Source organism: Heteronotia binoei, chromosome 21, assembly GCF_032191835.1.
Source record: "Heteronotia binoei isolate CCM8104 ecotype False Entrance Well chromosome 21, APGP_CSIRO_Hbin_v1, whole genome shotgun sequence".
Taxonomy (NCBI): domain Eukaryota; kingdom Metazoa; phylum Chordata; class Lepidosauria; order Squamata; family Gekkonidae; genus Heteronotia; species Heteronotia binoei.
Genome location: NC_083243.1, coordinates 165,467,720 through 165,493,536, shown reverse-complemented (window position 1 = coordinate 165,493,536; position 25,817 = coordinate 165,467,720). Strand labels below are relative to the sequence as shown.

The 25,817-nt window shown below is 40.7% G+C and overlaps 1 protein-coding gene across 1 annotated transcript in view; it reads left to right on the top strand.

Moving 5' to 3' along the window:
* Positions 1 to 25,817, top strand: part of LOC132590214 (inner centromere protein-like) — a 34,887-nt gene that overhangs the window by 2,998 nt on the left and 6,072 nt on the right. Inside the window, exons 2-15 of the mRNA XM_060263177.1 lie at positions 1,516 to 1,623; positions 5,093 to 5,811; positions 8,516 to 8,564; positions 8,864 to 8,900; positions 12,325 to 12,406; positions 16,978 to 17,029; positions 18,476 to 18,590; positions 18,679 to 18,816; positions 23,631 to 23,740; positions 23,830 to 23,941; positions 24,303 to 24,415; positions 24,926 to 25,060; positions 25,186 to 25,297; positions 25,484 to 25,564. Coding sequence (XP_060119160.1) covers positions 1,516 to 1,623; positions 5,093 to 5,811; positions 8,516 to 8,564; positions 8,864 to 8,900; positions 12,325 to 12,406; positions 16,978 to 17,029; positions 18,476 to 18,590; positions 18,679 to 18,816; positions 23,631 to 23,740; positions 23,830 to 23,941; positions 24,303 to 24,415; positions 24,926 to 25,060; positions 25,186 to 25,297; positions 25,484 to 25,564 — 1,963 coding nt within the window. The remainder of the gene's footprint in view (positions 1 to 1,515; positions 1,624 to 5,092; positions 5,812 to 8,515; positions 8,565 to 8,863; positions 8,901 to 12,324; positions 12,407 to 16,977; positions 17,030 to 18,475; positions 18,591 to 18,678; positions 18,817 to 23,630; positions 23,741 to 23,829; positions 23,942 to 24,302; positions 24,416 to 24,925; positions 25,061 to 25,185; positions 25,298 to 25,483; positions 25,565 to 25,817) is intronic.

The window sequence follows — 25,817 nt, the reverse complement described above, 5'->3', positions numbered from 1 at the left end:
AACAATGTAGCTGATGGCTGGGCCATCAGCTACACAACAGTCCTGCAAAGCATGCATTTGCAATGCATTTTGCAAATGCATGCTTTGGATTGGCTGCTGGGGCTCCTCTTCCCCCTCCCCCCCTCCCTGATCCCAGGGAGGCTATGGGAGAGGCGGGAAGAGGCCACTAAAGGCGGGAAAGCAGCTCCTTTGAGGCTGCAGAAGCCATTCCCGCCTTTTTCTTTGAAAAAACTTTGACAGCCGTATACTTCCGAATGGCTATTCGGAAGCATACGGCGAGCCGTATTCGGCTGCCGCATAATAGGCGGCAATGGGAATCGGCTACAGCCGATTCCGAATACAGCCGAATCAGTGTTGATTCGGCTGTATATTCGGTTCGGCCGAACTGAATGCACATCCCTAATTGCTGCCCAATCCTGGTGACATAAATCACCAAGGAAAATGGACAGAGATATTAGTCTGCTGCAATGAAAATAAGAGGATTGGGCTGTGTGCCCCCCTCCCAATTCTACAGTCTGTAGCTTTGACTTAAAAAAGAAATAAAATAATGTAATACCTTTTTTTGAGGAAAACACAGAAGATGCTAGACATTGTGCATGTTTTTGAGTTATGTAGAATCCTTCATAAGGCAAATGCTGCCAAAGAAAATGCTTAAAGGAAATGTTACTGTTCTAGCTCTTAAGACCCTGTTGTGCCAGCCTTTGATGCTGGATATTGGCAGACTTAGTTTGTTGTAGATGGTGGGTTACAGGATTTGCATTTTGAGACTGAGCCCATTTCATCAGAAGCATGAAGCATTGAATTCATTTGGCAGACTACTATTCTTACACAGTAAAAATCCATTTGCAAAACATTATTTAGTGTAGTGCGAATGCACCCAATGTCTACAGTCTGCCAAATAAATACAATGCTTCATGCATCTGATGAAATGGGTTCAATCTGTGCCATCACAAATCCATTGGTTTTTGAGTTGCCACAAGGTTGTTCATTATTGGGAAAATACTGGTTTCCATTTTTAAACTCTTATGCTTCCTGAACAAGCATGCAAACTAGTTCCTAGAACAATTAAACAACCATTAAGATTGTTTGAAAGGAAAGATACAAATATATTAAATAAAGTAAATAATAAAATAAAAATACTAAATTGCAGTTTTGGCTGGTGTTAATAGAAGTTGTTAGGTTTTTGAAGCTGCAGGCTAGCCATTTGTACTCAGCATTTCTCCAAGTAGTTTGTGACCGCCCAGAGAATCTTGCTGGAATTGTTGTAAAACGGAGGAAGGATATCTTCTATTTAACTGCCAGCATGCCACTCCTTCAGTGGGAGGTGTTGACGAGCTCAGCCAACAGTAACTGATCTTGAGTTGGCATGGGAATGGATTTCCTAGTAGCCACAAAGAAGAAATGGCCTCCTATACTGAAATTAGGCATTTAATTTAATGCTCAAGTTTACTAGATAATAGCACCTGCCAAAATGGGAAATACAGTGTTGAACTTAACTTTTCCCTGTCAAAACAGCAACTGTAATGAAGAGCCTGAGTTAATGCCAAAAACTCCATCACAGAAGAGTCGCAAGAAAAAGAGACGTTTTTCGACAGCTAAGAATGATCAATTTTCTGAAAAGAGGTAAGAATGCCTACAGTGGTGAGTGTATGACTGCTGGATGATTTAATAAATCATAGATAGCATTTGCTTTTCCCAGTTGATACTTAGAGAATGTCAGGGCTGCAACATTGATTTGATTAAACAACTTTATTAAAAGAATGTTCCAATTTGTAGAGTGGTAATTTTTTAAAAAAGTTATTTTTATCTACTTACTTTACTAATTATGGGGACAGTTCCATTTTAGCCAACATTCTTCATCTTCTCTTTCTAACAGGAAGGAATGTGCATGCTGTAACACATGAAAGTTGCTGTGTTTCATTTCCATCACACTTGTTTTTATTTTCTCAAAAGAAAGTTGGGATCCCAAAAGGAAAAAGGGGTTAGTAAGGGATATAAAAATTTTAAAAGTTGTCAGATATCATGAATAGTTATATACAAGGGATTAATGAAAATACATTTTTTTCAAATATAGTAGCAGATAATAGAACAACATAAGTATTTTCTCTCTTTGAAGGAATAGAATGCTTCAAAATATACAAAGAAAATCTAGTAAAAATAAGAAAGGTTTGTATCTGAGGCTGGAGTCTCATGGGATGCTCTCAGCCTTACACCATCAGCTCCCAGGGACCTCAGTACATAATGATCCCCTCCTCCTGCACACAACGCCAGCAGAAGGGCCAAAGGAACAGGGCAGAGTGGTTGCTGAAACACAGAACTGGCAAAGGGGGGCAGCAAAGGCACAAAAGCCCAAAGGAGATACCTGACTGAGCCATTAGGAGAGTCGAAGGAGGAAGAGAGGAAAGTCAGCAGTCCAACAACTCTGTATCTGAGGCAGCAGGGTAGGAAAAGGTGGTAAAGTCAGATAAGCCCGCCGAACACCGGGGTACTAAGTGGGAGGATGAGTACAGATCAGGCTCCAGGATTGGACTCCGGCCCTGTCGTCAGGATTGGACTCCAGGATTGGACTCTGGTTAGTGTAAGGAGAGAAAGGGATTGGCAGTAGCAGAGAGGGTTAGCGTGGGGTGGGAAATTTTAAAGGGAAGCAAAATGATTGGTCTAGAAAGAAAAGCCCAGAACTCTTGCAGTGCTTACTGGTCCCAGAATACAAACGGCTGAGGACAGAGTCTGGGAATAAGAGAGTGGGTGTAGTTTAAACCCTACCTGTTACAATGGTCCCAGAATACAAACAGCTGAGGACAGAGTCTGGGAATGAGAGAGTGGGAAACGGGTGTAGTTTAAACCCTACCTGTCACAATTGTCCCAGAATACAAACAGCTGAGGACAGAGTCTGGGAATGAGAGAGTGGGAAACGGGTGTAGTTTAAACCCTACCTGTCACAATGTTCTGAGACCATGTAATCTCTCCCTCAGGCAAAATGAACCCTGGGGCACCCTGAACCCTCCCCCCCCCGCCACCAGACCCAGAAGTTCCAGGGCGTGACAGTTACATCTCTAGCATTAAGATAAATATTAACACTGAATTTGAGCCTTCATTATAACCTACATATTAATAATTTATCATATTGTAAATCTGATTCTTACTAAATAGCTTAAATACATAAAATGATCTTACAATCAGTGTTTCCCTGGACTTATATAATAATCAACTAGATTTTAAAATATAACATCCAAAAATTTTCACATGTTGTATTAAATCAAGAAACAAATTATTTGCATAATATGAATAATAAGTTTTCCATTTTTGCTGATACTCTTTGAGCAGTCTTTTGTGTATATGGTTGTGCCATTATTGTATACTCAGAGAAAACAAAAAACACTAATAATAAACAATGCCAAAAGTTAATGCCAAAAACTCCATCACAGAAGAGTTGCAGGAAAAAGAATATTATTTGGAATAAATCAATATATAAAAAAGAAGTCCAATAAAGTACAATTTACAATGATATAGTCCATATCCGAAGTTGAACAAATCTTCTAAAGTCAGAACCAATAACAACGATTTCAAGCATTGTACAAGGAATTCCAAAACATCTTCCACTTTTAAGAGTTGTACTCAAGGGTATTAAACGAGAAGTAAAGACTGATCCAAATAATGTCTGTCAATTTTTCCATCTCCTGTATAAAGTTCTTTGCAGTAGTTTGTTATCCACTGTTTCAGATTGCTATTAATCAGTTAATCAAAATTTAAATAATTTATCATCAAAATCTAAATATGGGTATTTTTGTCAAGTTTTGGAAGAAGCATAACAAATGTATATCTCAAAAACAATTTCTCAAAATTGACCATAATTTTTTTTTTGGGGCGGGGGGGGTGGAATAATAAAAGACCCAGAACTGTCTTTAAAAATTACAGATACCAACTGAAAAAGGACACTTTGAACTCCCTGATTTATGGCCCTATTTAAGGGCCTTTTTGGTAGCATACACAAAATACTGATAAGAACCCCTTGTTCAGATACTATTTGCCTTCTGTGAGCACAAATAGAAAAGCTTTACTTCAGGCCTCGCTTTGGCTGGAAGGCATTAGGCTCATATAATCTATTGTAAATTAAATGCTTACTGCCTTGACAACTAGAATCTGGGAAGAAATTGTTTTAGCTCAGAAATTTGATCCATTTGATCACTCATGATTACTTCCATGAGGCAACTCTAATGCTAAAATCACAGGCAGATTTTTCATATGGCTGTCATAGGATGAATCTGGTATAATGTCGTTAATATAGATAGCGAGATTATATTAAACTTGAGACAATCAAAATTTATGTCAGATCTGACCCTTGTAACAAATGAATTTGACACCCCTGGTCTAGTTAATATAAATACTGCTGAAAGAGCAAAGTCCACTTGTAGCCTACCTCTTGTTATTTCTTTCTGTGCTGTGTTAGTGCTTGTGCTCTGAAGGCCTTTCTGTTGTATTATTGGCCTGCAATCAGTTAGTCTTTTTACAAAAATTCTAAATTCATTGAAAGGAAACCCAAAGTGTGGATTGAACTCTGCCAACAAGCTGGTCGTTGTTTTGGGAGATTGTATCTACTTGACCTTGAGAGTTATTTTTTCGTTAGCTTCATATTGCATCAGGGAGTTGGGGCTTATTTAAATAAGCCTGGCTGTAGTAAACTGGTAAAGCCTCAGATAAAGTAATGGGTTTAGTGCAGGCTAGTGGTCAAGTTGGCTTCATCAGCAAGGATACTGAAGTATTTTGGATCAGAGAGAGAACACCGGACACTGAATTGTTTCATCCCACGGCCTATGGAGGGAACTCTTGATCCTGGTTGTCAGTTCTTGAACCTTCATACTGCCAATGGGGGGCGGGACAGTGTTGGTAAACTTGATAGCATCTCTCAGAATAACTTCAGTGTTCAGACAAGGACAAGCAAGGAACACCTTGGTTGTTATTTCCTAACTACCATGAAAGGCAACATACGGGCTTGTTCTACTCTTTGTAGCATTTCTGCCAGTTCAACCCTGTTATGAACTTGCTTTCATCGCATTCCTGAGAGTGTTTTCAAACATTGTGTTTGTGTTTACAGGTGGTCATTGGAGAGAGACAGTAACCGGTCAAGTCCTGTTCGGAGAACTTCCAAAAGACTTCAACAGAAGAAGAATGTAGAGAATGCTTCTCCATGTTGTCGGATGACCAGATCTCAGGCTGCAAGGATTTCAAATACTTCTTGTAAGACAGCAACTATTGACTTAGCAAGAGGAAGAATACCGCTAGTAGAAATTAGTAACCATGAGAGGCTTAGTGCAGAGTTAAAGATTGAAAAAACAGCAGCTCAGAAAACTGTGGCTGCTTTGGCTAATGCATCATCATTAGAGGGTGAGCACTGTGTAGAAACATTGCAACCTTTGTCTAAAGGTTCGTTGCTTGTGGTCCCAGACGTCCCTGAGTCTCAAGTAATCAAAGGAGACCGGAGTGCACGCAAGCTGAAAATAGCAAATGTAACCATTGTCAACACCACTGAAACTGAGAAAACCAGCTCTCAGGCAGAAGAGTTACTTGAGTGGCAGCAAGAAAACAACCAGGATTCAGAGACCAAGAGTGCACAGACATCCAGAGCTCCGAAAGCAAAGCATCAGTCTGTACGCCGAAGTCTGATGGGTAGAACATCTATGAATAAAGCTTCCCTTGTACAGAGATGTTCGCTAGCCAGCAAAAGGGAGAGAACACTCCAGAAAGCTGTTAACAGGACCTCATCCAGGAGAAGCACAGTTCAGGAGCATTCATCCACTAGCAGACGTGTGAGCTGTAAGTTTTTGCGATGTAAAGACTATGGTATCTTTCTCTTAGCTCTCCCACACACATGGGCACACACTTTTAAATGTCCAATTGCCTATTTTAGGTTCTCCAGTGCTGTGCTGCTGAAGATCAAAGTGGCACTGTCTTGATATGGTCATGGCAGATACTTTGGGGGGACTTTGAATATTTCCATAGGGAACCCATTTTAAGCTTAGGGAATTTTAAAGCATTTTGCTAGTGTTCAGTAAAACTGCTATAATTGGCCAGATACAGTGAAATGACACCTCTAGAATCTAGACACTGAAATGACAACTTTAGGGTCCCATTTCCAGTAGTGCATAGAGTTTAAGCATTTGTAGCATTAACTGGCTAGTTGAGATAGAAATGTTAGAAAAAAACATTTCCTTTGAAGGACAGAGAGATAGATGTTAGCAAGGACTAAATCCTCAAATAATGAAATCTTTAATTTCAGATGACTTTTCATTCTTTTAAAATGTTTCTGTTATGATTTGTAACAACTTTGAACACATGATGAGTTAAGATTCAAGCTAATGCATCAGAATAAATTATGCTAAGCTAAATGTGACTTGTGCTTCAAATGTCTATTTGCAGGATTCATTTTATCTAGTGTATTTTTACAGGTTCCCAGTAGATCTGGCCATCTCTGCTTCTAGCATGAGCCCTCTCTTATCCTTAACATTCAGGGCAGGCAACAACACTTCATCCTAGCCTTCCACGCAGTCTCACATTGGGACTAGACTTGTGCAGGCCAGCCACTGGAAGCTGTCTTACCACCTACTCTGGTGGGTGCCCCTCCCCTGCAGAGCTCATTAGAGGCCCTCTTCCTGCCTAACAGTCATGTGCTCTGCAGGAAGGAGCCCTCCCCTCCCCACTTGACCTCAGTCCTTTTTTCGCCTCCATGTTTCAAGGATGTATTCTTTTCAGCTCTGGTTGTCATGAGTTTTCTCAAAGTTTTCTTTGTTTCTTGGGGACTCTCCCCAGTTTGGGAAATGTTGCAGAAGGCTTTGTTTTAAAAATGTACTCAGTTTGGTACAAAAATGACCCACTTAGATGAACATGTTTGCTGCCTCTTCTGCTTGGATGAGATCTATAATACAGCCATGTGCAAAATTTGCCTTCAGTTTACCCCCCAAACCTGCTCAGATTGAGCAGCCCGCTAACAGGCAAGCTTATGGGAGAATGCACTCTCTTGCTCTAATAGCCCAGCAGTGAAAACATCTATCCCAGTAGAGCACAGTTAATCTTTTTCTTCAAAGTCCCCAGTTAGAACCAAGCAATTTGTGAGCCTGCCATTGTCTCGGTTCCAGGGACGGAACCAAAGTATTCAAGTCTGATCACCTGTCCATTCAACAGAACGCTGCGTGTCAGAACCCCCACCTAAGAAAGCACCCAAATCCAAACATAAGGGGAAGCGTTGTTCTAGTTTCTAAGATGCTCTCTGAATTGATTAACTCTTTGGTTACGGCCAAATCATCTTTGGTTCCAACAGAACAGAGGGAAGTCTCCCCACCATGAACACCTTCTCCACATGCCTCCCTGGTTCATTCATAATCAGAAGAGGAAATATAGCCTGGCCTTGACACACTGGTGGTTCCAGCAGCTAGGCAATCATCAGAACCATCTTCTCAAGTGCTGAGGCAGGGTTCTATGACTCTGTCTCCTTGGCAAGATTTACCCTTATTACCCTTCTCCTAGACCGCAAGAAAGGGGCAAGTGGGGAAGAATTATATCTTCCCAGGTTTTCAACAGTTGTTTCCTGGAAGTGGACCTTTTTGCTACCCATGCTAATACAAAAGCCCCAGCATTTTGTTACAGGGTGGGTACTGAACATCTCTCTGTAGGAGATGCATTCCAAATCAGGCACTCTGTTTTATGCTTTCCTGCCATTTCCACTTAAATGTTGACCAAAATCCAAGAGGAACACACATATATCCTGATCACTCCCTTTTGGCCGAGACAAATCTGAAGGTTTTAGTAGAAACCTCCCCGTGTTTGGATGTTTTTATCTGCATTCTGGGGTTGAGTTCAGAAGAGAACATTAAAACAGGGATGTTGAACTCATGAGGGCCAGATCTGACATAAATGAGACCTTGTTGGACTAAGCCATGTGTGTACCTATTTAAGATTAGGTAGTAGAGAGGTAAATTTTATAAAGAACACAAACAAACACACACATATATATTTAAAAACTTAAAAACATGCTTAAAATGTTAGCGCTCATTGGTCTTAAAGATGCTTTCTTTGTATTTCTCCCATGGGAACCAGAGAACTGGGCAAAGGAAGCGCTGGCTCTTTCCTTCCTTCCTCAGGGGATGGGGGGGAGCCTCAGCCAATAGAAGGAAGATGCTTGGCTAAGTAGCTCTGCTGAGCAATTGAGAGAGCCTGGCAAAGCAAGCTATTCCTCCTCCCTCTCCAAGGGAGGAGCCTCAGCCAATGGAGATAATCGAGGTTTTGCTTTGTAGCTCCTGTGCAATCAAGCAAGCTGTTATGTTGAAGGAAGCAAGAGAGAGGGAGAAGGAAGCAGATGACAACCAGTTGCTCGGAGGCCTGATAGGAGCCATCCCGGGGCCTGATTTGGCCCCCAAATTGCATGTTTGACACCTCTGCATTAAGAGATAAAGATCAGAAAGAAGGTATCTCTGCAGATGTTGCATTTTGATTGATTACATGCTAATATGTGTGTATCCTTTAGGCCGTGTATCTCTGGAGAAATTAGTGGCTGAAGAAATTATTGTATCTAGGTGAGTTTGAATTCTTCACTTTCCAAAACTAGGGAGACTCTATTTGAAAGCATGACGACTGTTAATATATTTCATGCTCTTTGGCCCTCTTTAATATGGAATGAATGTAAAGTGCAGCTGCTTTAAGCTGGAAGTGGTATATTTGTATTTCTGCACCATAGGAGTTTGAAAGCCGCCCTGAGCCACTTGTGGGAAGGGCGGGATATAAATTCTATATAAATTCTAAATAAATAAATAAAAATAAAGGAATTGTACTGTTGTCTCTAAATACTACATATTTTCCCTTTGTTTTCTTGTAGCCCGCAGCTGGATCCTGCTTCCCATTCTCATCAAGAGGCAAGTTCTAGGAATAGTTGACATAATAAGAGAACCTAGAGAAGTGGATTGTGGAAATCTGCAGGTTCTATTTTTGTATCCCACTTGAACATGTCATTTATGTAACACAGAAAATTAGGGCTACAGAGTATTTTGAAAATGTCCCAAATTTGAACGAGTCAAGAATTCTCACTATGCAGTTCTGAACAGAGTGGAACCTTTGTCTGAAGTCAATGCGTTTAGAAGGGTGCAGCTGTTTAAGACTTTGCTGTTAAAGACCTTTGTAGTCTGTGTGATTCAATGTAGGATTTTAAGCTGCATTTCATGTATATTACTTTTAATTTGCTGAAGTCATACAACTTTCTTATAGAGTGATATAACTATAAGCTATATAGTATAAAACATTTTATGCTTCACCTATAAGCAATTCTAGGTTATCTTTCTAATGGAAATTTGGTGGATACTTACATGTAAGTCTTAAGATTCTGGGAAGTTCTGCAAAAAATTCCATGTTATGTGCAGGTTTAGTATATACTGCTATAAACATGTTTGTTTATTATAAGCACCTATTTTGTACTATAGGTCTTAATCTCTCGGTATTACTTATTCTTCTACACTGTACCACGCTTCAGCTGGTATTTATTTTTTGAAGTAAGTTCATTTAGTATATCTGCAGCCACTCTAAAGCAGGCCTCAACAGTTCCAGATACCAAGTTACCATTGTGACTTGAAGTTGCCTTGTGGTGCCCAAAGCTCTGGAGGCCCTTGGGCTGTGAACTCTGCTAGGAGGTTTAAAAGGAGAGTCAGTCCTTTTAAAATGCCTTGCAAAACTTCTAGCACAGAGCTAAGTTTGTGCTAGGCTGTGAGCTCTGCTGAAAACAGCTCAGTTGCTGCTGGCTTCCTTGTCTCCTGCCACGCTCAGGGGGAAGCTGGAGGAAGGCTAGTGATTGTGCTTGGTAGAAGTCTTTCAGTCTTCAAACCAACTTTCAGTGGTATTGGAATAATTCAGAGCACACATAGATTGTGAATAGTTTTATAGTCAGGATTTGTATACTAGTTATACTCACAGGTTTAAGATCCAGATTTATTAAGTCACTGAAGTGGGGACTCCAGTTTCATATCCCTCCTCCCCCCTAGGACTCTACATTTGACTTAGAAAGAGTTTTTTCTTCTTCCGTTCTGACTATATAGCAATTTGCCTTTCTTAAAACATTTGCTTTTTAAAAAGGTTTGAATCTGCAAAAGCTTATGATGCAATATATGTCTTTTTGGGTGCTGTAGAGTTCTGGTCTTAACACAGTTATCCCAGTGGAAGTCATTAATTGAGGCTCAGTTTGATTATATTCTGCTCAGTCAGAAAATTTGATGGGTGAGATGCTTTACAGAACACAAGAGGGCAAGATCCTGCCCTCAGGAATTTACAATCCAGAATCTGAGACCTGATGAAGCAGAGAAAGGGAAGAAGATGGAAGGAGGGAAAGCTGGGAAATAATGTGTTCATTCTAATGACAAGTGCATAGCTTAGTTCCTGTGGGAGAGGAGAATTAAGGGGTTGTGTGAAAGTTTTCAAGTTTTTCTTGAGCTGTAGCTCTTCAGATAGACTTTCTCGCATACACAAAACATTTTTTTTACCCCATCTGGAAGACGATAAGGAAGAAGCAGCTCTGCAACTTATCCAGAAAGGCAATCCAGAGTCTTAGGCCAAGTTCAGTAAAGGCAAAATTGGTGTTCTTTTTTTTTTTTTTAAATATCAAAATTGGTGTTCTTATAGGGTTGCCACTTTCTGGAAAGTCAGGAAAATGGAAATTGGTCAGGGAAATTGTGATTAAAATATATCCAGGCAGTGGATTTTTGACCTGCTGCTGCAAGAGCATGATTTGTTCTAGTGGCAACTGGAATAGAGAAGTAGCAGAATAAAAGTAAAACTTAATTATGTCCTTTCCCAGCTTCACCTTTTTCTCAGCTCCACCCCAGCAACCAGCCTAATGTGTTTGTTGAGCTCTGTCCCTGCATGATTTCCAAGGTCTGCCTGTAGCATTTGCAAAGCAAGGCTAGTTTAAACATTTAGCAATATACAAACTTTAAACCTCTCTCTGTTTTCATCCCTACCTGCTAGTACTGCATTTAACTTACATATAAAGATAAGCATGTTGTTGGGTCATGCTTGTGTATGGAACGGATGTTTTGTCTCCTGCTAAAACCCAGCCCAGAGTTGCAAATGAGTTTTGCCACTGTTGGATTTCCTGGACAACTAGCATGGTGCAAAGTAAATTTTGCAAATGTGATTGCTTGTTCCTGCTGTACAGAGTACCAGCTCTCTCACCCTCTTTCCTGACTTCTTCCATGCATAAGAGTTGCAAGTGAGGGTTGTCTGCTTCTCTAGATTGCAGAAACTCCACCTCCTTTCTTGCTGCTGATCTGAGGCTTAATGCATAAAAATACAGTGAAGCTTTTTGTGGTATGGAAGTAAAATCACCTGATAAATAATATTCCATTTATTTTCTACTAAAAGGAGAGAACATTGGCAATCCTGCAAATCTTAGAGATGAGACTGAGCAACTAGGTCCAAAGAAAAAAAATTCAGGGCCATATGTACTTTATATTTCACAGCAAAGATGTTTGCATAGGCTCTACATGTTAGGAGTCCAGCAGGCAAAGCTTACTCTACAGTCATTCTTGTATACTGATTATTGTTCAGTTATGACTTATGTGTGTTGGATTTTGTGGATCTTTCAAGTGGCAGGATTTTTGCTGTTGGATATAAAGCTCTGTTAGCTTCTAATAATGTCCAAAGCTGGTTTTTCCAACTACTGAGCCTGTTGTATACTGCTGGAAGGCAGAAAATTCACAAGTCTCTCCTAGAATAGGGGCAAACCAATTGTTTCTGTTACTACTTTGTGACTCTTTAGTGTAATGTGTACTCCTTTCCTAAAGCAGTGTGTAACTGATTAGTAGATGGACGCATATAGTAGCAGCTGAGGATCAACTGCACTATATGTTACCGAGTGTATATTGAGAGACGCTTGTTCACATGTAATTATGAATGGTCCTGGAGTTCAAACATCTGATAATTGATGCAGCAATATAACAACTGGTAGTATTTCGGTTTCAGTTAATTGGGATAGGTGCTAAATATTGTAGAATAGTTTGTTCACTAGTTAGGTAAAGACAAGAAATGATGTAATACTGACATCTAGAGCTGTAAGGCAGTCCTACTCAGAAATCTATCTGAAAATAGTAATGTAAGAAACATTAACAAACTGGAGAGCTGCCTGGAATACCACAGAGATGACTCCACAGAAAAGGAGTCTGATGCTCCCCACCCAAATGGTGGTGCTGTCACTATAGTATCCAGGGCTTGTGTTGAACTATTATAATTTCAGATGTGTGCAGTCATATGTTGCTCACATTGCTGGGATTTATAATGAGCTGCTGTTTGTTGCAGGTTGCTGGTCAACCCTTAAGTCATTCTCACGAAGTGCCCAGGGCTGCAGCTATTGAAGAGCAACAAGAAGGAAACAGCAAAGGTATTGACTGGAAGTTCCTAATAGGGTGAATGATGGGAAGATAAACTATGAAATTCATGAAGTAACTGCATGAGAAGAGTAGGCAAGCTGTTGTTAAAACATAACTTTAAGTGCAAGATACTAGCTTGATGTGCATTTCTAATCTATGTATTGTTATGGCCCTGAGAGCCTCCACTGAACTGATAAGAGCCAAAGTTTAAATGTCTGCTGAAGTTCAGAAGAGAGGGCTGCACCAGTGAGCAACAGAACAAGAAAAGAGAAGAAAGCAATTGATGCAGTGGGGAAAATATTTTATTAGACTTAAAGATCCTGGAAAGACAGCAATAAGTGATCATTTGAGAAAAATAGTTACCGTATTTTTTGCACCATAAGACTCACTTTTCCCCCCCAAAAAAGTGGAGGGAAAAGTGTGTGCGTCTTAAGGAGCGAATACTGCAAAAAATTCACACAAATGCCTCTAAATTCACACAAACAGCTCTAAAAACTAGGTGCGTCTTATGCTCAGGTGCGTCTTATGGAGCGAAAAATACGGTAATGTAAGTGGGGACCAACAAAGACTGTGGGGGGGAAGGTGACTCATTTTTCGCTCCCTCTCTACATCCTCTTTCTCTTTCTTGAAAGCCCAATAGCCTTTTCCTGCTTCCTTCCTTCTTTCCTTTCCACTCACCAGCCGAGCTAACTTTATCTGCCTTCACTGTCTTTAGATTTCCTTCTTCCCTCCCCAATAGACTCTTCCCAAGAAAGCAATGGCCCCAGTTGTGTGGTGCAGATGAGTTGGGTACATTTGCACTGGAGAGAACATGCACAGACTTGCATGGTGCAAATCACTTTGTTCTGCATCCTCTCCTTGTACTATTTTCTCTCCTTCATCCTAGCAATTCCCATAACTTACCTTGCCCTACTTTGAGTCATCCCTCAAAGGCCAAAACAGCCACCTACCCCTGCCTTTTACTGGCAGATACCAAACGTGGAATGCCAGTCCTCACCCTGGCCTCTGTTCATTAAAACCACATGTGCCCCTTTTAGCATTCAGGTTTTTAAACTGCCCAGTGTGTAGATCTTTCTGCAAACCTGAGGAATTCACCACTCTTGTCCATTCACCACTCTGTTCTCTGGATTTAAGTATCCTCAGATAGGGTCACACTTTGCTATTAGAATATACAAGTGGAGATTCATAAGAAACTTACAGAGAGAGTACTTCCCATCCTTCTGCCTCTTTTCTCACCAATACCTTCTTTGTCCGCCTTCCCTCTATTTCTCCCCCTTCCCTTCTCTGACAATCTCATCTTTCTCCCCCCTTTACTAACAATCTTACCCCCTCTTTCCCCTTACTCCTCTCTTAATCCCCCCCTCTATTTCTCCTCTTCTCTGACATTCTACTCCCCATCTCTTTCTCCCTCGTGTCTGACAGTGTTCTGTTATCTTTCCCCACCCCTTTGCTCCTTACTTTGACCTCTGCTGGGGCTGTCCTTGATCAGAGAGCCATCATGCCAGCAGCTCAGGAAAGTGATTTGTGCAAGTGCATGCAATGTTATTGTTTTGGGGAAAATGCCCCCCCACCATAATTTTAAATATTATTATTTTTCTCTAAATATGGGGAGGATATCCCCCCAGTCTGGAAAAAAGTTCCTTTCAGTCAGTGTGAGCCAGTCCACAGATTTAGATATCTACATATCATGTACACTGCATGTGTCTATTAGATATATAGATGATATCGAAGTTCAGGAGCCAGAAACCAGTACACATAGTGTGAAGCATTATCTGTTTTATTACATGTCCATTATAGGAACTTACTATAGAATGCTTGTTGTTGGAATTATTGTTCTTAAACAGAAGAATACAGGCTAATCTAGCCACCCTGAGCCCATTGGGAGAGCGGGATATAAATATAATACAATAATCTCACAGATGTACCTGAGCTGAACAAAGATTAATGTAGCTAATCTGTATAGTACCATTACCAGGAAATTCCCACAGTAGCTAAGCTTCACAGAAAAGACTACAAATGGAACATGGATGGTAGCAGCCAGCTGAGTTCGTGTGAGCTAGTTCACTGTGTTTTAGCCTTCGGGTCACACATTTTTGTCTTAGCTCAGGAAAAATGGCCCCAGAGCAAACTAATTTATGCAGTAGCTCAAAACTTTAATGCCAGTAGCTCATGAGTTAGAATTTTTACTCATAAGAATCCACAGCTTAGAGGGAGTATCAGTAGTGGAGTATTAGGGGAGGGACTGTGGCTCAGTGGTAGAGCATCTGCTTGGGAAGCAGAAGGTCCCAGGTTCAATCCCTGGCATCTCCAACTAAAAGGGTCCAGGCAAATAGGTGTGAAAAACCTCAGCTTGAGACCCTGGAGAGCCGTTGCCAGTCTAAGAAGACAATACTGACTGATGGATCAAGGGTCTGATTCAGTATAAGGCAGCTTCATATGTTCTTCATAGTAGCAACTGTAGGCTTTCATGTAACCCATTATTACTGTCTTTCCAGAATTAGTTTTCGAATGTACTTTTAATTATACCACTGTCTATTCTTCAGACTTGCCTATATATTTTTACTGATTCACCCAGGTGAAACATAGACAAAAATGCATAGGGGTTGTCAAGTTTAACAAAATATTTTTTCCTAGTGATAACTGCACTAATTTTTTGAGTTTCCATGTATTAAATCTCTGCTCAGCTATGATGTTCTCTTTGGGCAAATCAATCTCTCATTCTGCCATGATACTTGGGATGCATGAGGGAACTATGCATTCTCTTCTTAGCTCTTAAGAGAAAGAATAGAATAAAAACATAATCTCCAGAATATTAGACCATGCCATAGATATGCACACTTGGTTAGAGTTAGGAGGAATACCTGCTTCAGTGTGCTCACTTGTGCATATTCTGTGTAATCTTCATTGTAATACGTGTTAATGAAGCATTTCTTAAAATGAATAATACTGTGCTACAGTAGTACTAACTGGACTTTGCAGAAGCAGTTAACATCTAGGATTATACCTGGCAAAATTCCTCTCTAATAATATGCCTTCCAGATTCCTCACTTGCTTTCCAAGCTCTTCTCAAAATACTTAAGGGCTAGAAACTTGCTTTTAAAATACTGCAAAGTTTTGAACAGGGGTGCCAAAATTTATTTGTTACGAGGACTGGATCTGATGTAAATGGGACTTTGTGGAACTGGGCCGTGTGTGTGTCATAAAATGTAATGCCAGGTAGCGGAGATACAAACTTTAATATAAAGGACACAGACAAACAGAGTTAAGTATATTAATTTTTTACTTAAAATACAAACATGCTTAAAACTCTTGCAATATTTTGTTTAAAATGGAAAGGTGTGGGAATAGTGGGATTTGTCAATGCAGTTTTTAAAAAATCAAGAAAAAGGACAAATATCACATCAGAAACTAAAAATATAAAAAACACTCAGCCTAGGAAAACATGAAAAGGCTGGGCATTGCAAGCTTCTCTCCCCGGGTGTACTAAGATTGGCAATGGCTCTTGAGTGTAATATCCCCCTTTGGCTGTGGGTTATCAGGTTAGAATACTCACTAGGCACCAATTCTCAGGTCCATTCAGCAGAAACAAGCTGGCTTAATGCATCAACCCTTTACTTGCAAGGAGCTTCAGCTTGCCATAAATGCTGCAAAAGTGAAATTGTTTGATCTCCACTCCATTGAAACATTGCAGCACAGTCCCACTTTTTCTTTGCAAGCCCATAAGAGCTTCTTGTTGAAGCAGGCAAAGACAAGGCAGAAGGAGCTGGGAACTTTGGCAGCCTCAAAGCTGCAAAGGGTAAGGACAGGGAAGACAAAAGAGCCATGGTCCTGATTAAAGCCCTGGGTGGGCCGATTCTGGCCCAGAGACAGGATATTTGACACCCCTGGTTTAGATTGTAAAGAGTTTTGATTCTTTGATGAAATTTCACACTTGCACTTGCACACTTCCTAGCAACTTTATTTGGTAGACTTAATCCTGTTTTTCTGTTCAAAACACTCAAGGGATCTAATACAATAACAGGCATCAATAAAATTAAACATGAAAAATCAAGCAGTCTTAACACTTCAGTTTCAGTTATTTCGAAAGAGTCTCTGGAATAGATGCATTTTCAGGTTAGTATTGCTTGTACAGGTCTTCCAGTAAACCTGTGGGTGGGTGGATGCTATAATTTACCATTTGGTGACAGCAGGTTGAAGATCCCCTCATGAACCACCAATTGCATTTTGAGTAATGCAGGTTCTTATAACAAGACTGCATCAGCTGACCTTAGAACCGGGTAGATTCACATCGGTGAGGATGGCCCTTTGGGTATTTAGACCTCAAGCCACTTATGCTTTTTAAAGTCCAAACCCAGCCTGTTGAGGTGGGACTATGGCAATTTAGCTGATAGTTTAGTTCTTGGATGGCAGTTTAGCTTATAAAGCAATGATTGTATATTTTTGATGCAGTAGATTCCTTTACCCTCCTGGGTGCTGAATTCTGCACCAGCAGTGTTCCTCTCTCTGAATGCATGGCTGTAGCTTTAGTCTGTGCCGCAGAGAACATCTCAATCAGCACTCATGATGATTTTTGTCTCTGCAGAGAACACCTCTGAAAAGAATGCTGAGGTCCAAGAGAAACCTCAGAGTGTCAGGTAATCTCTCTCTCTCGCTGTCTCTTGTATTTTGTGTGTGTGTGAGTATATGTGTAGCTAGAAGACATGGTGACCTCTGGTGACTAAACCCCTACTGTGGGCCTAGAGGATATTCAGGGAGGTGGCTGAATATAGCCTGCCCCTGACTCCTGGTATTCCAAGGAAGTCTCCCATACTTTCCAGAGTTGATTATGCTTAGCTTCCAAGATCTGACAAGATCAGGCTTGCCTGGGCTATCAGATCAGGTTGGGTACAGATTTTATTTGGTTCGTTCTGCAAATACCATGACCCATTTTGTTCAGATGATATGATATTTGAACTGGTGTCCTATAGGCTTTGGGTAGGCGTTTGAATTCTAAGTGCCTATGTACAAAACCATCACTGCCCAATTCACCTTATCTGGGAAGTAGCATGAGCATCCAGAGCATATGCATTGAGTCTAAAGGAAGAAATGTAGAAGAAACTCTGTTGGTTTTAGAGCCAAGGCAACACAGGCACGTGGAGGAAGAATACCAGAGAAAACAGATTTCTCCCTCTTTTCCCATCAGCAAAGCCATGTACTGGCCATCAGCATAACCATGTAAAGGTAGTCCCCTGTACAAGCACCAGTCGCTTTTGACACTGGGGTGATGTTGCTTTCACAACGTTTTCATGGCAGACTTTTTACGTGGTGGCTTGCCGTTGCCAAGGATCTAAAGAGAGGTGAAGAGAAATGCTAAGAAGGAAAATGTGTGGAGGCAGGGCTGGCTCTTCCACTAGACAAACCAAGTTAGGCGCCTCCATCTTTTTGTTTAAAAAAATTCCTTCGCCTCCGTCCCCGAGTCACTTCTTCCCTTTGCTGCTGCTTCTCCCGCCCCAAATCATGGTTGCCTTCTTACCCCTTTCCGCCGCTTCTCCCAGCAACCTTCCCCTCTCTCCCTGCCCCAAATCGCAGCTGCCTTCTTCCCCCTTTCCACCGCTTCTCCCAGCCTTCTTCCCTCCCTCCTTGCCCCAAATCGCAGCTGCCTTCTTCCCCCTTTGCCACCGCTTCTCCTGGCCTCCTTCCCCTCCCTCTCCACCCCAAAGAAGCGGCAAGAAGAGTGGGGGGGGGGCAGGCTGCAAAGTCACCTGGGGCGCTTTGGGCCCTAGGGCCAGCCCTGTGTGGAGGGTGTCTCCAGTTCTTTGCCCTGTTTTTTGCCTCTGTCAGACCACGCCCCAAGCAGTGTGTGATAACTCAGTGGTGGGTGCCATGGTGGAAGGTTTATTTATTTATTTCTATTTGTATCCCGCCCTCCCTGCACTGTTATAAGGGAAAAGACATATCAGAGGAGCTACCTAACCTCCATTTGGGTTCATTGAGAGGACTTCAGAAAAGGGTTGGAACCACAATCCTACTCTGAGAAAAGGGGATGCTAGATTTCTCTTCTGTACTGTTTTGAGTAGTGAATACTGTATTAACACTTCCAGACGGAAGGCAAGCTACAAGAGAGCAGTGAATGAGTTATGTGATGAGCAGCATACAGAGGAAGAGCTCTTGCCTCCAAGAAAAAAGTCATTATCTCCTCAGTGCCCTGCTAGTAAGGTAAGACAAGCAACCTATCTTCAGGAGCACACCATGGTCCCATCAGTTGCTTTCTAAGGACTGATAATGCTCTGTGCTTTGTTTACAGGTTGTCCGCCCTATCAAGACTTTCTTGCACACTGTAAATAAGAACCGGGTTCTCATGATGACCCCTAGCTCTGTGAGCCGAAACAGCACCATAAAATCGTTTCTCAAACACGGCACTCCTGTCCGAACCAATCCCAAGGTAAGTGGTATTGCTGCAAAAAGCTGATGGATTCTGCATTGAAAGTGATTATATATGCAGTAAAAAAGACAGTAAAAAACTGATCCACAGCTATCTCACAGAAGGGTCAAGTTCCAGAGAAATATGTTTATCAGTTACAGTTTACACAAAGGACTGTCAGTGAAACGTGAAAAATCTAAAAATATGATCTTTAAAAAATCCTCCTGTATCAAACAGAGGCTCTGGACCATCACTGGGGGAAAACAGAACTAGCCCGTTTTAAATATCTGGGTGAAACTTTTAGTTAAACCCTACTTGGAAAGGTCACATATATTCAGCTGCAGAAATTGCCAGGGCAAATATAAATGCTCTCCTATGGTTCTTTTATTCCAAAGCAGGGGCAGGACATTATTGCAGTTATTGAGGTTTTTAATGCTAAGGTTATCCCAAGGTCTTATTCAGGCAGGCATTTCTGTTAATGAGTTCTCACAGCCTATTGACCATCTGCTTCTTTAGATTTTATGCTGAATAGTAGATGTACCGATCTATGTGGCAGGGGCTTTGAGTTAGCACAGTGTTCACTGAAGTCCAGGGCCTAAATAGGTACCACTTCAATGCTCAATATCTGGGGTGGGAGTGGGGTCTATTACATTTACTGAAGGAATCTTCCTTCAGAAGTGAATGAGAAAAATCTGTGGACAATCAACTAGAGTTTCATGGTTTCTCCCCTGGGCTATCCTGACATTCTACGGTTGGTTAGGAAAAGGGTAATTTAGTTTGACCATGCCAGCACACAGGCCCATGCAAGGCACGTATAGTTTACTTTTGCAATGGGGTTTCTTCCTTCCTTGACTCTCTCTCTTTATCTAAGCCAATTTACAATTCCTGGCCATGGGTATATTTTATGTTAGGTTTGGCTAAATGTCCTGCCAACTGCAGTACGCAGGATACTTCACCAAAACTCCATATTCTTACCACTGCTACTGTGCATCTGGAGTAATAAAGACCATAGATCATCATATCTTATTCAGAGACCTCTGGATTATACTTGTCCTCTGTAAATAGCTGCCAGCTGAATCTCATGTGATTTCTTTTCTGTTGGCAGATGCCAATCTGGAAATGTGTATTCTGTGGCTAAACGTTTTGGACTTGTGGTCTCTTTAAGCTGCTACAGAGATGGGTTTCAGTTTGCCATGCTGTATTTTAATGTTCTTTGTTTCGTTTGTTACTTTGTATTTGTATTGAGTTTGCTTGCAGCCTTTGGGAAGAGGAATGAAATAATAAAAGGAAAGGAAAAATTGGTTCAGGAGTGATTGGTCTAGCCCAGATCCCTTGGTGGCAACCTTTGGCAAGTGATAAATTCTTATATGGCCAACTCCCACTTGAGAGATTGCACAAGTGTTCAGGCTTCACAGACATGTTGCAATCTGTTTTCCCTTAAGAAACCAAAGTTTGCTTCCTTTTACTGTGCAACAAAGCTACAAGGAGTAAAAGTATTAAGAACCAGTAGTCTGATTCATTCTGCAGTAGAGCACTATTTGGTGCTAACATCCAAAGATATTAACTACATCTCATTCTTTCCTTCTTACAGATGGGGTTTGTTGTAAGTAATGAGATTAATATTACACTACATGTGTTTGCACATAATTAACACATTGTCCATTCTTGAGTGGCATCTCTAACTCCCTGCAGTGTGACCTAACACTGCTTCTTTTTAAAGGGAAGTCCAGCATTTATTTACTGCTTTTTCAAGAAAATGAAGCAATGCTTAATGAAAACGTATGATCCTTATTACAGAACTACTGTATCCAAACTTCAAAACATGATCATATTTTAAATTTCTTCATTTAAATTTCTTCATGTCTTAGCTAAGGTGTTTTCCCAGTTGGTTTTAGATTTGGAGAATTTGGAACAAGTAACAAAGGAGCACAAAAAAGAGAACATTCTAGATTTTCTATAGCCAAGGGCTTTGTTAACGCCATTATCTTTTATGTTCGGGCCCCTCACCCATTTCTCTGATGCTTAAGTGCTCAAGATTGAGCTTTTTAATATAGGAAAGTGAGTACTTAAAATAAGAAGTAAAGACAACAAATATAACTTGCAGGCAACTGTAGTTGGTGGAAGCTTCTTGTTGGGTATACACTTGGTGACTTGCCTCTCTGTAATATGTGAGGTGCCCCTTCCTTGCAGCTGAAAGCATTAATAAATATACTGGATTGGATCGAACAGAACTGTTCTGGTAACAGTGATGCCTTCCTCCAGTACAAAGAGTTTTGTGTTAGTAGAAGGCTTGAGCTGGAGAAAACACTATGAATGTGGAGAGGTTCTGTAGGTTCCAGGCTGCTCTTGCTTGCCTCAGTTAAGCCCTGCATTGGAGCATATAAAATTTTTTCTGTCTTCTTTTCCTAAAGATGCTATTTGAAGATTTTCTGCCTCTGTGTCATAACATGAGATTAAAACTTGCATTACTGCCATATCCAAGATGCTTGGGGTGCCTCATCATGATAAATTTGGTATATTCTACTGGAAGAACTTAAGAAAAGTCAACTTCGGGCAATAAACCCAAACCCACAAAGGGATAAGCTAGGAAATGGAGGCTAGTGAAGTTCTTGTTGATTTAGATATCTACTGAGATTTTCTAATTTACAATATTCACATTTCAGTAACAGTCTTAGAAAATAAATTCAGCATTTGGTAACTGTAGTGTACTAGCTGCCAGGATGATGCAATTTTTATATGAAATGGTTTCTCCCCTGGGCTACCCATATCACTCACAAGTTCTCACAGAGCTGTTCCTCTCAAGAGCTCTCTGCTCCACCTACCTCACAGGGTGTCTGTTGTGGGGAGGGGAAGGCAAAGGAGATTGTAAGATGTTCTGAAACTCCTTCAGGTAGTGAAGACCAGAGTATAAATCCAATCTAATCTCTTTTCCTCCTCCTTCCACCATGACAGCTGTTCCAAAGTAAATTACCTCTTCTTGTTGTGGTCTGTTCTTATTGCTGGCTGTGTTGTGAACCTCTATCCCCACAGATGGATTTCTCTTTTCTGAGGAGGCACTGAGAGGTTTAATTTCATTATGTGTTGATCTAATCATGCCAAAAAGAGTTTCCTCTACAGAAGTACAGATATGGGGGGTGGGGGTGGGAAAGAGACAGTTCCTGCAATGAGAAAACTTCCAATCTAATTGCTTATTCTAAAGCATCCTTGGTTATGCAGAGGTCAATTACTTGCTCAGAGAAGTGTTACATTTCAATACACAGTCTGTACAGTATGTGGAAATTCTTTTGGAGCAAGTACTCACATCAGATCTTCAACACCTGCCTCTCCAGCTGTGTAAAGAACACTAAATACTTTATAAAATTCAGGTTTAATTCTTTTCCTCTTCTGCATGCTCTCTAGTTTTCTGTAGCTCCGTGGTTCAGGGTTTCATGTAGCAACTCAGGATTGCTTTATTCCATGTGGGGAATATCTTGTGGCTTGATAGCTGCAAGGAAGATCATCTTTTAAAGGTGCATTTTTTTTTTCTTTTTGTGACAAACTTCACTGGTTTGTACTTAATTATGGGCTTAGAAGCTCCATTAGGATTGGCTGGGGGTTTGGCTGGGTTCTGGCTCTTTCGAAAATGTGCAGGCTTTGTAAGGCTGGAGCGGAACAAGCTGCCTGTTGTCCTTAATGGCTGATGTTCTGCTGTAGCTGCGAAGGTCTTTTTTAACCTCGCTCCCTTTGAGACAAACCTAAATCAGTGTTTTTGTAATATGTAATTAGATTCTACTTCGGAGCTCATTATGGAAAAACAAACCCATCACATTTGAGTTTCATAGTGAGTATAGCTTAACCTAATCCTAACCTAATTCTAAGGCAGAACAAAGTAGGGGTCAAGCATCACCTTTAAGACCAACAAAGTTTTATTCAGAATGCAAGCTTTCGTGTGCAGGCATACTTCTTCAGATAAGGGGATGGGGTACAGTGAGCTGAAATACATATAGCTGGCGGGTTAAGAGTGTAAACTGATACACTATTTTGCCATTTGATCCTAACTTTGTAATAAATTGGAAGACCATTTGATCTGGATAGCATTTGCATGGGAAACCAATAAAAGGTAATAAAAGTTGCCTGTTAACTGCTCTTGCTACAAGTATAGGTGAAACAAAAGGACATTTATTCCCTAGTGATGTTCTTGACCACCTAATTTAGTGATGTTCTTGACCACCTAATTTTTAACATGCAATATATATTATAAACATCATTCTATACATTATAAGCATCGTTCTAGTTTACCAGTAGAAAAATGACTACATTAAAAAATATAGTGAAAATGGGTTAAGTAAATGTATTGAGATAAACAGCCAATATCCCTTATTTGAGTGTGTCAATACAAAAAATATTATTCTGACACACTATTCTAAAAGAAATACATTGAAATACTATATTCAGTGAGGATGGGTTTAGCATATGTAATGAGATAAAAAAACCAATATCCCTGTTCAGTCCAATATCCCTGTTCAGGGGAGGTGTTTGTTCCAAGTTTTGTAATAATTTGGTGCAATGTAAAGGACATGCCAGGAATTGTTCAATTACTCACCCGGCTTGTGCTGTCACACACAACCCACTCGATAGCTAAATGGGCACAGCTTCTTTCTCTTGTCATTGGATATTCATCTATCCAAGAACGCTCTTGCATTTTAAATACATTTGCTGTAGTACAGAAAAGCTTCTTTCCTTGGTTGAAAATTCAGTTTAGTTGCTTACCTTTAATACTTGTGTGTACCACATAGCAGTAACTGTAGGAACAGACATACCAGTAGTGTACTAATACAAGTATCGTTCCTATCTAGGAAAAGGAGAGGCAGCGCTTGGAGATTTTAAAGAAAAAGGAGGAGGCTGAGCAGCAGAGGAGACAAAAAATGGAGGAAGAGAAAAGACGGCGGCTGGATGAGATGAAGCGGTATATGTGTATATTCATACTCCCTTCCACGTGATCTTTTCTAGTTTTTTTTAAATTGTTTTTAACTAGATTCTTTTACATGGCATCAGGAAACGTGAGGAGCGCCTTCGCAAGGTGCTGCAGGCTCGTGAGCGAGTAGAGCAGAGAGAAGAGGAGAAGAAAAAACTTCTTGAACAAAAACTTGCTCAGCATAATGAGAAGGTAAATGATATAAGGAATGGCTAAGCAGAGGGTGTCTCTAGAGTAAATGGACACAATGGAGAAAAGTTCTGAGATGTGAGTAATGTGATGCCTCGGGCTGGTCCTTGTGAAAAGCCATCTCTAAGAAAAAGAGTTTCAACTAGCAAGCTCATCTTCAGTTTCAGACTTAGGTCTCTTATCAGCCCAATATACCATTCTCACATCCTTGTGTTCTCTGACATTAGAACGGTAGATCTGTCAGTCGAGTTTATAATTATGAAGAGTTTCAAATGCTGAGCTGGGTGCAAAATAACTTTGCACAATGTGTGCACGGAGGAATTTGGTCTGTTTGAAGGCAAAATATACACATAACCTCTTTTAGGTGCAAGAGGAGAAGATGGCAGAAGAAAAAGTGAAAAGGGCTGCAGCTGCCAAGAAAGCTGAAGAACTTGAAGCCCGTAAACAAAGAGCTCTGCAGCTGGTAAGACAGAGGTTGTATGAACAAGGAAAGAAGATGTAGTGGTGACTTGGATATAAATAGATAGACAGATAGGCCAAGAAAGAACCCTGAGTAACTTCTTCCCTTTTACTGAATTCAGAATCATGTGGATACAACAGATGAAGATGCTGGTTTCACTTTTGTGAATACACTATGAACTCTACATAGTTTTATTATAATAACTAAAATGAAGCACGCATGGCTCTTCCTAGAATCCTGAACTAATTAGAAACATTTAACCTCTCTTAATTAGAAGATGCGTCAGAATTACCAGGGCAGACTGTTTAATTTGAAGACTGTGAGTCCTTCAAATGGATTAATTGTACACCTGATTTGGCATTTGAAATGGTGCTGAAGATTTCTGGTTAGAAGTCCTCAGATATAGGATTCAGCTAGTGCTGTGAAGACTCTTATATGTCATCTGGTCAGGATTTCCATGATAGTTGGCTCATATTCTCTGAAACCTGCTTGAAAGCAGCATTTTTTCCTTTGCAGGAAGAACGCAGACAACAGGAGCTGATGCAGAAGAAAAAGGAGGAAGAACAAGAGAAAGCTAGGCAGGTTGCAGAACTGGAAAAAAAGCTGGCTGCTGAGAGAGAACTTGAGAAAAAGAAAGAACAAGAAAAGCTTCAGGCACAGCAGTGAGTATATTTAATCCAAAGTTTGGCATGAAAAGGACAGTTTGATAATGCAGGTTAAGTTGTGCTAAAAACCATGCACCTATCTCCATTTTGCCAATGATGCAGTGATCTGTTTTTTATTATAGGGAGCGTGAAAGGAAAGAGAAAGAGAAGGCTGCTTGCGTGCAAAGAGAATTAATGGCTGCTAAAGAGAAGGAGCGACTTCAGAAAGAGGCAGAGGAGAGAGAGAAGAAACTGGTAAGCCTAGTCAACATTCAAAATGAATTTCTTCATTTTAGTGTGCTATGTGCTGATAGCTGTCATAATTTTGCTACAAGCAGCCCATAGGTGTGGGAGGCACATTGAAAGGGAAATGAAAAGTGCTGTAAAGTAGAAACATTGACTCTTTACCAGCATGTGATATCTCTTTTCTATTTTAAATAGCAGGAGGAACAGCAGAAGCAGAAATCTACTTCTGTTGCAACAGTTGGCAATAAACAGCTGAATGTAACAATAGAGATACAGGTGAGCCTTGAACCAGAGCTAAAATTCTAATAGCTAAGAACAATAACTTTTTAGATCAGACTTTGTTTTGCCCGGGGAGGGTATGTTACTGTAGTTAGAGTATACCACCCCCCCACCCACATGCACTGAGAATTTTGGTCTTTTTTTTTCCCCCTGTCATGTTGCAGCTGATTTATGGTGACCCCATAGGATTTTCAAAGGCAAGAGACAATCAGAGGTGGTTTGCCATTACCTGCTTCTGCATAGTGACCCT